This window comes from Engystomops pustulosus, chromosome 6 (genome assembly GCF_040894005.1).
Source record: "Engystomops pustulosus chromosome 6, aEngPut4.maternal, whole genome shotgun sequence".
NCBI classification, from domain to species: domain Eukaryota; kingdom Metazoa; phylum Chordata; class Amphibia; order Anura; family Leptodactylidae; genus Engystomops; species Engystomops pustulosus.
Window position 1 is genome coordinate 74,505,306 of NC_092416.1, and position 13,082 is coordinate 74,518,387.

The 13,082-nt window shown below is 41.8% G+C and overlaps 1 protein-coding gene across 7 annotated transcripts in view; it reads right to left on the bottom strand.

Annotated features, from left to right (window-relative positions):
* PKNOX2 (PBX/knotted 1 homeobox 2) overlaps positions 1-13,082 on the bottom strand; it is a 305,145-nt gene that overhangs the window by 24,039 nt on the left and 268,024 nt on the right. For all 7 annotated transcript variants that reach the window (XM_072156593.1, XM_072156592.1, XM_072156589.1 and 4 more), the window contains one exon: positions 1,343-1,531. In XM_072156593.1, the coding sequence (XP_072012694.1) occupies positions 1,343-1,531 (189 nt within the window). The remainder of the gene's footprint in view (positions 1-1,342; positions 1,532-13,082) is intronic.

A 13,082-nucleotide genomic window follows, 5' to 3' on the forward strand; every position in this document is an offset into this window, starting at 1 on the left:
AAATTACAAACGAGATGCTCGTTGAGCAATTATTGTCGTCCTTTATGCAAGTTTCTTGCTAATTTCGCTCATAAGGGAAACTGCAATAAGCAAGGAAGGGATAAGATGTCTATTTCCAGAGGATATTAGCAAACAAGAAAAAAATAAAACACTTTCTCTCTACTTTTAAAATCAGTGATTAAGTGACTTTGTTATTCCAGGATGTCTAAATTTGATTTTTCATGCCATCATTTATTTGGATATTTTGAGGCGATCCTGGAAGAAAAAGCAAAAATTTAAAGAAATTTTGCTCCAAATAAATGCATCTTTTCATGTAGAGCACATCAAATATTCTAGATATCATCGACTCCCCTACCTAGTTCTGCTGCCAGCACATGCAATATTTAAATATTCTCTCCAGCTCATAAAATACATGAAACAAAAGCTGTTGGAAGTGTGACAGCTGGATCAGGAGCTGGGAATGATGGGACTATGTGCACTGCTGCAATCATTATACAATTGTGTGGAAGCGGCAATGGTAATTGCCACAGAAAAGAATGCAGAAATGCAGGCTGCATCTTGTGGCAAAAAACATAGCAACCATTACATAGTAACTTGCAGTCTGCCTTAAGCCACCACTAGGTGGAGCTCTCCTCATTCATTTTTATAAGTGAATTCAATGTCTATTTTCTTACTATATACATATTTTTTCAGCTGATTTTTTCTATGTAGGTTTAATTAAAAAAATATATATGAAAATTCCTACAGCAAGAAGATGCTGCACATCACAATTGCAGCCAGAGGAGGCAGTGATGATAGCTTATATAGCAAGAAAACCAGTGGCGTAACTAGAACTAGAGGTGCGACCTCTGCATCCCCTTAAATTACGCTCCGGAATAAAACTCTTGGGAACCATTGGACTGTCGGCACCAATGCATCAGGGAGTTAAACACGTGTGAACAGTTTTTTTAAAATTTCATATTTTTGAATTTTTTTACTTTTTATCTGTACAGGGGTTTTGAAGACCTTTATTCAGAAAAATTAATAAAGCTTTAATCTTCATAAATATAAATTATGAAAATTCATCTTCATCAATCAAACACACTAAAAGCATGGTGTTTCTAAAACTAAACAAGAGTTTGCCACAAAACAGCATAAAACAAGATTTTAAAGAAATAGTAAACTAAATTTTGCCTGCTTAGACATGCTTGGTATGAGGAGACCTTTGAGGAAGCAATGTCAGGAAGGTATTTGGCATTTGCATAATTGTCCAGTTTGCCATGCTCATACAGGAGTGCCATGGATATATTGTATTAATCAGTGTTGGATCCATAATACATATAAAGACACCATGTTTTCTGACCTGTGTGTGAATGCTGTTGGATGGCTGGTTAGGGGAATAGGGTCCGCCCAAGTCGTTCCTGAGCAGATTATCACTGTGCATTTTCGTCTTCAGACAGGTGATATAACGGTTGCAAAAATCCTTGCACAATTCATTTACTTTCTCCAATTCCAGCAGATGGATTCTTAGGACCTGGATTGCCTTCACCATCTGAAAAAGCCAAATGACTCCATGATGCACATTATCATTCAGTAATGCTACTTTTTATGTAAATGGTTTTGTACAATGCTGAGACTTCAGAGAGGCTGTGAAAAAGGAACATAGCAAAAAAATTAGACTGCCTTTTATAGACGTTACAGAATATATTATAATGTTATATAAGGGAATTTTTCGTGAGATGGTTTACAATACTACTCGAATATGAACCTATTACCAGAATCAATTTGGGTGCCCAGAGATGGGAACCACAGGGAACCCAATTTCCCTTGTCTGTCCAAATATTTTAGCTATAGTCAGCATTTAGTAGCCTCTGTACTGTCCAGCTGGAGTTAGGATGACAATCAGTCAGTCTCACGTCTCTTTGGCTCCTCTTTCAGTAATGTTAGGAAACAGCACTAACATCTCTAGGCTCAACTTACAGGATCCTACATCATAAACAGCTCCAGATAATGTGAACATGTTGCTGATGGGAATTAAAGGGATTGACAGAATTTTAATTGCTATCCTCTATGAGAGAATTGGATAAAGGCAAGTACTGTGCCCGGCTATTTCCAGCACTTTCCATGGACATTGAATGAAGCTGGAAGACGTATCCTCATGCGGCTGCTCCATTAAATAGGTGGGGCGAACACATGTCCTCGTGAACAGTGGGGATCCTAACAGACGGACCACAACTGATCCGGACCACCACCACTATGGATAGTGGATAACAATTTAGCTGGCCACATAGAGTAGATTAATGTTGACCAAACGTGATCATTCAGCTCTACTGGAAGACAATGTAAAGACTCTCTACATGACACATGTAGCCGGATGTCTCATTCCCTTTATATTGTCTGAGAAACGCTTTCTCCCCCTTTCCATTCAGAACATATGGATGCTCGGCCAGGCCAAGGATGCATGTGCATGGGAAAGGCTCAGGAGAGTTATCTGGGAGAACAACTGTGTAAAAAGCTTGGCTAGCTTAAAGGGGTTGTCCACTTTGTTCAGCAAATAATTGATATTTTGTGTGTAATTAAATTTTCTTCATGGTTTTCTAGATCTCTGCTTACTGTCATGCAACAGGAAGCTTCATCATTTACTCACTGTAGATAAACACCGAGATCTCTGTATACAGTCATTACACCATTCCCCAACCTGTGTCCAGAAATTGAAGACCATTTTGTACTCTATTAAATGTCTACACATCACAACAAGCAGAAAACATTCACAAGGAATTTTTTTATTAAGAAAAGTTTAATCCCTAAATACGGACAATGAGGTCACTTGCTTCTGTCCAGGGATTAATGAGCTGGGTACAGGGGTGAATTTGTTTAGTGCTGCAGATTGAAAGACCTTTAATGACTTATAAAAAGACTATAAAAATGATTACTATGTGGGGGAACGGACAGGTCCTGATAATTTATGTCTATTGCTATAAACTCTATGCTAGCCAATTTTAATCAGCTGAATGCACAACCGAGGCAGGAAGCTGGTATGGGGGTATTCACACAGAAGGGTTATAGGTACATAAGACTTTATTGCATATTTTTGCCACTATTTCATAGCCATTAAAACACACCATTGTTGTTACCACTTCAGTTTTGCTGCAAACACACCTCAGCAAAAATGTTGTGTCAATCTACCCTTATTAATATGACACGATGAAACATGTGTACAAATACAGATGTAGAATGTATCCTTTTTCCATTGTATAAATTATAATGGTTTTTACAGTTCTTCTCATCGTTCTTGGCACCCATGAAGTTTAAAGGGCATCTACCACCAGGATAAAGGACTGTATGCAAATCAGCCTGAGGGGCTCCAGGCCCTATACTTGTTAATGGAGCCTGGAGCCCCTCAGTCATACAGTCTTTCATCCTGGTGATAGATGCTCTTTAACCCCTTAACCCTTTCAGGACCTGGCCCTTTTTTGTTTTTTCATTTTCATTTTTTACTCCCCATGATCAAAAATCCATAACTTTTTTATTTTTCCATGTACAGAGCTGTGTGACAGCTTATTTTCTGCGTAACAAATTGCACTTCATAGAGATGGTATTGAATATTCCATGCCGTGTACTAGGAAGCGGGAAAAAAATTCCAAATGCAGTGAAATTGGTAAAAAAACGCATTTGTGCCGTCTTCTTGTGGGCTTGGATGTTACGGATTTCACTGTGCGCCCCAAATGACATGTCTACTTTATTCTTTGGGTCGGTACGATTACGGGGATACCAAATTTGTATAGGTTTTATAATGTTTTCATACATTTAAAAAAATTAAAACCTCCTGTACAAAAAATTTTTTTGGGATTTTGCCATCTTCTGGCGCTAATAACTTTTTTATACTTTGGTGTACTGAGCTGTGAGTGGTGTCGTTTTTTGCGGATTTTGATGACGTTTACAATGTTATCAATTTTAGGACTGTACGACCTTGTGATCACTTTTTATAGAATTTTTTAATTTTTTTAAATGACAAAAAAAGTGCCATTTTCGAATTTGGGCGCGATTATCCGTTACGGGATTAAACACAGTGAAAAACCGTTATCATATTTTGATAGATCGGGCATTTTCGGACGCGGCGATACCTAATGTGTTTATGATTTTTACTGTTTATTTATATTTATATCAGTTCTAGGGAAAGGGGGGTGATTTGAGTTTTTAGGGTTTTTTATTATAATTTTTTTTCTTTTAACTTTTTTTTATTTTTATTTTTAGTACTTTTCAGACTCCCTAGGGTACTTTAACCCTAGGGGGTCTGCACGATCCTATCATATACTGCCATACTACAGTATGGCAGTATATGGGGATTTTACTCCTCATACATTACAATGTGCTGATAGCACATTGTAATGCATGGGTTAACCAGAAGTAGCCTCGGGTCTTCGCGAGACCCGAGGTTACCATGGCGACGGATCGCCGCTCCCCGATGACGTCACGGGGAGCGGCGATCCTCGAAAAGATGGCGAGGTGAAAACACCCGCGATCGGTGCTAGCACCGATCGCGGGTGTTACCGGTAAGCCTTTGCTGCAATATGCAGCAAGGACTTACCGGCTATGGAGAGGGCTCAGCGCGTGAGCCCTCTCCATGCACCCGCGGCCGACCCGTGACGTGCTATTACGTCACGGGTCGTGAAAGGGTTAAGGACGTGGCCATTTTTCATTTTTGTGTTTTCATTTTTCACTCCCCACCTTCAAAAATCTATAACTTTTTTATTTTTCCATGAAAAGAGCTGTGTTTGGGCTTGTTTTCTGCGTAACAAATTGCAATTGAGAGAGACGGTACTTATTTTTCCATGGGAAGCGGGAAAAAAATTCTGAATGCAGTGAAAATGATGAAAAAACGCATTTGCAGCATATTCTTGTGGGCTTGGATTTTACAGCTTTCACTGAGTGCCCCAAATGACAGGTCTACTTTATTCTTTGGGTTGGTACGATTATGGGGATACCAAATTTGTACAGGTTTTATAATGTTTTCATACATTAACAAAAATTAAAACCTGTACAAAAAAAATTCTTCATTTTGCCATCTTCTGGCGCTAATAATTTTTTCATATTTCAGTGTACAGAGCTGTGGATAGTGTCAATTGTTGCGACTTTTGATGACATTTTTAATGCTATTATTTTGAGGACTGTACAGCCTTTTCATCACTTTTTATAGAATTTTTTATATTTTTCAAAATGGAAAAAAAGTGGCACTTTTGATTTTGAGCGCTATTTCCGTTACGGGGTTAACCGCTGGGAAAAATCATTATTATATTTTGATAGATCGGGTATTTTGGGACACGATGATACCAAACATGTTTATGATTCTTACTGTTTATTTGCTTTTATATGTGATCTAGGGAAAGGGGGGTGATTTAAACCTTTACTTTTTTTTACTATTTTTTCATATTTTTTGGAATTTTTTTTTTTTACTATTATATCAGACCCTCTAGGGTAATTTAACTCTAATTGCTAATACTATATACTGCAATACTACTGTATTGCAGTATACACCAATATTACAATTATTTCTAATAGCCTGCCATCTGCTGCCTATTAGAGATCATTGCACATGGCAAGCCTACGAGTCTCTCCAATGACGTCACAGGGGGCGGCGATCGGCCCTCCAAGATGGGGGCGCCCATGTAAAGGTCGGGTTCGACTACAGCACTTAACTGTCGCGGACGGTGCTGGCACCCGCTGTGTAGTATACAACCAACACCCGCTGTGTATGGAGAGAGCTCAGCTTGTGAGCTCTCTCCATACACCCTTCGCAGCACGAGAACAATATAATTCGTCCTGGTCACAAAGGTGTTAAGTAATGAAACAGCACTCATGTTAAACACAAAATAGCAAATGCTGAACAATAGGGGTTATTTATCATATGTATGATAAGTCGCAGCCTGATACATCAACACCCTGCATGGCCCACTCTGCCTCTAGCCTCACCCCTTCATGCATCTCCACGCCCCATTGGCGTGAAGCTGGTGTAAAGGGGTAAATAATTACAAGCGCTAGCGGATCAAGAGCGTTTGGGATTATTTCAGGGCTTCTATGCCAGTTTTATGGTAATTCACAAATGCGGATCACCTATGATTAATTGTCATGTGACATGAATTAGACAATAAATGATGACTTATTATAAAAAGGCACATAGTAGGTCCTGTTCGTTTTTCACAATGGTGAAGAAAAAGGATCTACCAAAGGACACCATAACTGCTATTATTAGCAAACTCAAGACTTCCAAAGGGAATAAGACCATCTCCAAAGACCTTGGAAACCCAGTTTCACCAGTGTGCGCTGTATTAAGAAGTTTTTCCAAGCATAAAACCAACAAGAACCTCCCTGGATGTGGGGGAAAGAGGAAAACTGACAACTGAAGGTTGGTGCGAATAGTGGAAAAAACACCATGTCAAACATCAAAAGACCTGAAGGCCAACCTGGAGCTGCCTGGGTCATGGTTTCAACCAGTACCATATGCTGCATAATAAACCAAGCAGAACTTTATTGGCGAAAGCCAAGGAAGAAACCATTTCTGAAGAAAGACATAAAACGGAACAACTCATCTTTGCCTAAGTGTTTTGTGGGCAGATGACATAAAAATAGAACTTCTTGGCAACGCAAAGCAACAGTTTGTTTACAGGAGGCTTTACGATGTCTACAAGGAACCAACAGTTCAGCATGGTGGAGGATCCATAATGCTGTGAGGTTGCTTTGCTGTGTCAAGATAATCAATAGATTTTAGGGCAAAATGCCCTATCCAGAGAAATAAGACTTGGTTTGAGTCAAAGATCATTGGTCCAAAGCACAATGTCCAAAACACACATCCAAAGTCCACATTTATGGACTGTTTTAAAATGGACTGTTTTAAAAGAACCCTGCAAACATTCAATAACTTGAATAAACTGCACAAGAAGAGTTGGAAAAACTACCAGCTGAGAATTTCCAGAAGCTTATAGATGGCTACAAGGGGTATGCGACCAAGTAGTACTTAGGGGCCTTTTTTGCTGACTATGCTGTTTCTCCTTTAAAATTGCAACATGCAAGTTGAAAAACAATGTTTTATTGTTGAATTACTTTGGACAACTAATTAAAAAATCCTGAGGATATAGCTGTAGTACATTTCTATTTATTTCTAGAGATATTGTACAATCTATGAAACAATGAAGGGGTAAAAATAATGGTGAGCAGCACTGTCAAGGAAGCTTCTAATAGTGTAGTAATGATCATAGCAGGAAGGCTTATTTCTACATGCAGTGTAAAAGCGCGAACAGGGAGATCTATCTATACGGTACAGACACATAGAATGACATAAATCTCTCAATTAGCTCAGATCATTTGTTCAGCTCTCATTTATGTCTCTGCCTGGCCATGCAGTATATCTGTCCCCCCGAAGAGTTACAGGCCACCGAAAGACGTGCACAGGATTGTAAAAAACACAGATGCTGAATTAATTGACTGCGTGGCACTCTGCGGCTGATTGAGTTGATAATGGCAAGATCTGACCTTTTTCTATTTTCTAATTATGTGCATCTCGGCTGTGAGGAATACATGATTTCTCTTCTAATGATGGCTAATGTCGCTGGCCTTTTCATCATTTCTACGCCAGAACAATTTCTCGGGATTTACATTGCAGTAGAAGAGGTAGAACATAAGGTGGCAATAAGAATTCAGCATACTTGGGGGCGAGGGCTGTTTCTGGTCAGTTAAAAACCAAGCCATAATCCTTGGCATAAATGGTCGGAGGAAGGAAAGGTCAATGTGTGAGCAGCTGAAAGGCTTGAGCCCATATCTAAAGTTTGGAGCTACACAAATCTAAAACTTTGCTAATGGTCTAATCCTACTGAAGCTTCTGGATTCTACAGTACATACGCATACATACTTACATACTTGTTGTTATGATCACCTTATCTCTACCAGTCTATGAAACACATTACTACAAAATGTATGCACATTGTAACGGCATGTTTACAAGACACTGGGGGTCATTTAGTAAGGCCTGAATCGCGTCATTGCGACGGGTTAACCAAATTTTTCTGTTTTGCAGCGATTTTCCCTGTATTGCCCCGGGATTTCAGCGCACGCGATCAGATTGTGGCGCATCGGCGCCGGCATGCACGCAATGGAAATTGGGGGGCATAGCCGTACGAAAACCTGACGGATTCGGAGAAACCGCCGCATTTAAAAAAAAAAGTGTCGCTGGACATGCACTTACCTTCACCCAGCAATGGATCGTGCACTCCGGCGGACCTCGGCGGACTTCAGCGCAGCAGCGACACCTGGTGGACGTCGGAGGAACTGCCTTAGTGAATCGCCGGAAGACCCGAATCCACCGCAGAAAACACGCCACTGGATCGCGAATGGACCAGGTAAGTAAATCTGCCCCATTTTTTATATTTTGATGGTATGGTTTTGTCTGTTGTTCTTTAAATATGTATTTCTACACTTTTTATTGTTGTGCAAGGTACATTAGTCTGAAAACTGATATTTTACAGCAGTACAACTACCCCTATATTGTTCCTCCCCAAACCCATAATGTTCCACAGTCCATTTATAAAGTGGACTCACCATTAAAGATAAGCGTATCTGAACTTTAGGTTCAAAATCCTCTGTTCGTTAGACATGTTGCTTGATGGGCTGCCGAAAAACCATGCAGGCTGCTTTACACCCCTAGCCAGGTGGACACACTCATAAAGCAACATGTTGCTTGTCCCAAACAGAGGGTGCGGAAATGTGGGACTGCTCATCTCTACTCACCATCTATGCATATTCATGTCCTTCCAGCTCAGCCCTGCCTTCAGTTTCTAGATTGCAGGGCATGCTTTCTCTTCAGCTGATTCACTGTGTGACTAGGTTCAGCTCCTTCATTCACCCCTCCTTGAGGAATTCTCTTCAGCAAGTCACACATATAGCCAGTGTCTCTCTCATTCCTGAGGCAGGGGGAAATGCAGTAGTTGAGCTACGTGTCTTGGCTGAAGAGAAAGCACGCCGTTGTCAATTCAGAAGCTGGAGGCATGGCTGCTGAGTCAATTTTATGAACGGACTGTGGAACTTGGACATATGTCTATTTTTGGACATGTCTCTTTTCAACTGTATAAACTATGTAACAATGTAACTTTACAGGCACGGAGAGGAGCAATATAGGGATAGTTGTATTCCTGTATAATAGCAGTTTTCAAAGGTATATTTAGTTTCCTTTCAGGCTGCAATACCACATTCAAGTTTTGTAATGTTTTTGAAGCAAAAAGAAAGTGGATGTATAATAATGGTTCAGAGGTGCTACTTCCCTTTTTTTCATTCTACTCCTGGTTCGGACATCCAAAACTGCATTAGAAAAACTTGAAATGGGAACACAGTCTCACACATAGTGACAACAAATTTAGCCCTTATGCACCCAAATGTCAGTTTTGTCTGTGTGCTTTCTGCTAACTCATTGGATAGTGCAAGGACACATGCATTGCTATGGGCACACTCTCACCTGACAACTGGCTGTCTGAGCCACAAAACTCAAAGTAGGTCCTATTCCTGCTGTGATTGCATATAATTCGAGCAAGTAAAAGTTATGCAATTTTCCAATATACTTTCTATTTAAATTCCTCATGGTTTTCTAGATCTCAGCTTGCTGTCCTGCTATAAAATCTTCTATTTTTAATTACAGTGGATAGAAATCTGTCCATGTGATGTGATGGAGGTGCAGGAGCCATTAGTACCACACAATTCCTATTACTCTCTGTGATAATAACTGTTCGTGCACATGCATGTTCATCACATCACATGGACAGATTTCTATCCACTGGAAGTAATATAGAAGCTTCCTATAACAAGACAGCAAACAGAGATCTAAAGACTCGTAAGGAATTGATACAGAAAGTATATTGGAAAATTGTATAACTTTTCCTTACACAAACCATATCAAATATGTGTGTAAAGTGGACAGCCCCTTTAAGTCTTTATTGCCTTGTGAAAGGACTTCACACACTAATGACACACGGGTCGCAAACATGCATGTAGTCTTAGAATGTGAGCTTTACTAGGGACAGTGAGTGATTACAATATCTTCAAAGTGCCATGTAGCGCTATATAAGCAAGGCACATAAATATAAGCAAAGATAATATCTCTATAGGCCACGTAAAGCACAGCAGCACTATAAATGACAAGCAGCGGTTGTGGGGTCCTGATACAGATTTTGGTCTGGATCACAAGCACAAATTACTATCAAAGGAGACGTCTTGGAGACAGAAGTTTCATCATCATTCCTCAGACATTTGCAGGATCAGTGATTAAGGAAGCATGGCAGGTACTAAAACACAGTTGCCAGAGCGTGTACATGAGCTCATTGAGATTTGTAATGTGGCCTGCGTTCTAAACTGAGAATTACTGTATGGTTTGCTAAAAGCCAGCAGTAAACATTTATCTAATAAATCACAAGCACGCTCCTGACTGTAATGTGCGTTTCATCCGAACCATGTGGAAACACACGAGCATTTAAGCTTCTGAGTGGAAGTGGTTTTGCATGGACAAAAAGATCTTATGCTTAAGGGAACCTGTCACCACATTTTTCACAAATACAGCCTGTGACAGTTTCCCATAATCCAATATTAAATAACTGATACCCTTCTTTTGGCTAAAAATTGTTTCCCTCAGATCCCCATAAAATCAAATTTATAACTTTGCCTTTTTTCCAGGGCTATCTATACCAAGTTAAGGGGGGGGGGGGGCGTGGCCTGCTCGATTACCGATTGCATGCATTTCAATGGAAACACATGTACAATCAGGCTGAGCCCCATCCCCGGGTATTTGCATTGTGCTTGGAACACACAATATAAACACCACGATTGGCCACACGCAAGGGCCTTATTTATTTCCAGGTAACACACATTCTCATTACATACTATAAGTTTATGGGTGATGGATGAACCGTGCTGAGGACGGGCTAACTGCCTGCACCATAAAAGATAGGGCAGGTTCTTCCTGCTTGTCTTTGTGGCCCAGGCAGTCATTTTCTATTGACATTGGTGGTGTGAGTGCCACTGACCCTCCAATAACAGAAGGGCTGCAAACAAGTGCAGCACCCCTGCCAACGCATAGGCAGGCTGGTAGTTGCGAATAGCGCCCTTCTCAGGTCAGGAGCTGTTATCCAATGATGTTTCTTTTATGCAAGCTGAAAGGTGATTGGAGAGGTGCTACCACTTGACCAGGATATATAAACTCCTGCTGGGAGGAAGCACATGGACTGTCTGTCCTATTCTGTTTAGGACACAGCATCAAGCCACCTTGAGCAGCACATGCCAGTGCTGCCACAGCCACTAATGCCAGGAACTTCTAGTGCCTCAGGCTTACTGCCTAGCACTCAGTGTGAGTCTGGAGACTTAAGCCCAGAACTGCTGCTTCATCATCCGGACTCAGTTCCATTTGATCCAGCCAGTTTGCTTCTACTATCAGGCTGCATGCACCTTTTTTTTGGACTGACTCTCCATGACCCTGCCAGCTTAAGAGATCTGCTGTTTATCGTTTTGGCCGTTGCCTGCCGTCAATAAAGAACCATGAGTTAATTTGCACAACGTTGCCTCCGTCTGATCCCTGGATACGGCTGCTTGCCACCACGGGCTCCTCACCTCAGGGTTTGCCACAGGGAGAAACCACTGCATCAGCCTCTCACTCCATATTTCTTGCACACACCACCTGCTGGAGACCTGCCAGGCTGTAGGACAGCCCTCTGGTCCCCATACCAAGCACTGTGACATCAGCGTGCCTAGGCCTCAACCGCCAGCCACTCTGATATTCTGGGTCCCAGTGGGAGATGTTGCACAAGGGATCACATTCCTCTGTTTGTAACCCACAAAGTTTACAAATTCGAGTCCAGGAGTCCTAAGGAAGGTTTGACATCTATGTTGATACCTCTACTCTGAGTATACATTTATAAAATTAGATTTTGCAAATACATAAATGTAATTCCATCCACCAGTATAGACAGAACTAATGTGCAATATGGGTTTTATGAGTGATGGTTCTTCTATCTATAACGATAGATAGATAGATAGATAGATAGATAGATAGATAGATAGATAGATAGATAGACAGACAGACAGACAGACAGACAGATAGATAGAGCTAGAAAGTTCAAGCAGCACACATAAGTCAAATCAAATAAGGCGGGTGCAGGCTGTTAGGACTGGGTGAAGGTCCTCCATTCAGGGGCGCACCTGCCATGAGGCGAGTTGAGATTCTCGCCTCAGGCGGCGCGCTTCCTGCTATACTAGGGGGCGGCGTCGGGCTCCCGCCCGCCGGAATGTGTTACGGCCTGTACATCTCCCCGACCCCCCGCACATTCCGCCGCCCATCACATCCACCCGCCCGCGGCCGGCACATGTACCTGCGCGCGGGCCGTCACTTCCCCCACAGCCCGCCCATCCATTCAACACGCGCGCGGCTGTACCTGCGCGCCCACAGAAATTTCCCCCTGCGCACCGCCCTACACTTCCCCTTGCGCGGCCGCTGACACTTCCACCCCCCGCAGCCCGCCTAGCTCATCCACCGGCCCGGCACAAGTACCACTCCCCGCCCCAGCCCAATGTCCGCGCTGGTCCCGCCCCCCCCCTTCACGCTCCGTTTTCGAACCCCCCTCGGTCCGTGTCACTGCCAAACCCCCCCCCCCCCCCGCTCCGACATCCCCGGCACCCCCCCCCCCGCTACGACATCCCCAGCAACCCCCTCTCCCCCCCCCCCCCCCGGCTCCGACATCCCCGGCAACCCCCCCCCCTTCCACCAGAGGACAAGGCCAAAGAGAAAAAAAGAAAAAAGAGTAAAGGTAATTTCTATGTATGTATATGTGTGTGTATGTATAGATTTGTCTGTGTGTATTTGTATGTATATGTGTATGTATATATGTAAATATACATATATATATATATGTATGTCTGTATATTTGCTGTATATACTGTGTATATATATATATATATATATCTCTGTATGTCTGTGTGTGCATTTATCGTGCCACCATTTAAAATATACTATATGGCGGCACGCTGTATGTATTATATGGTATATGGCTGCACGCTGTATGTATTATATGGTATATGGT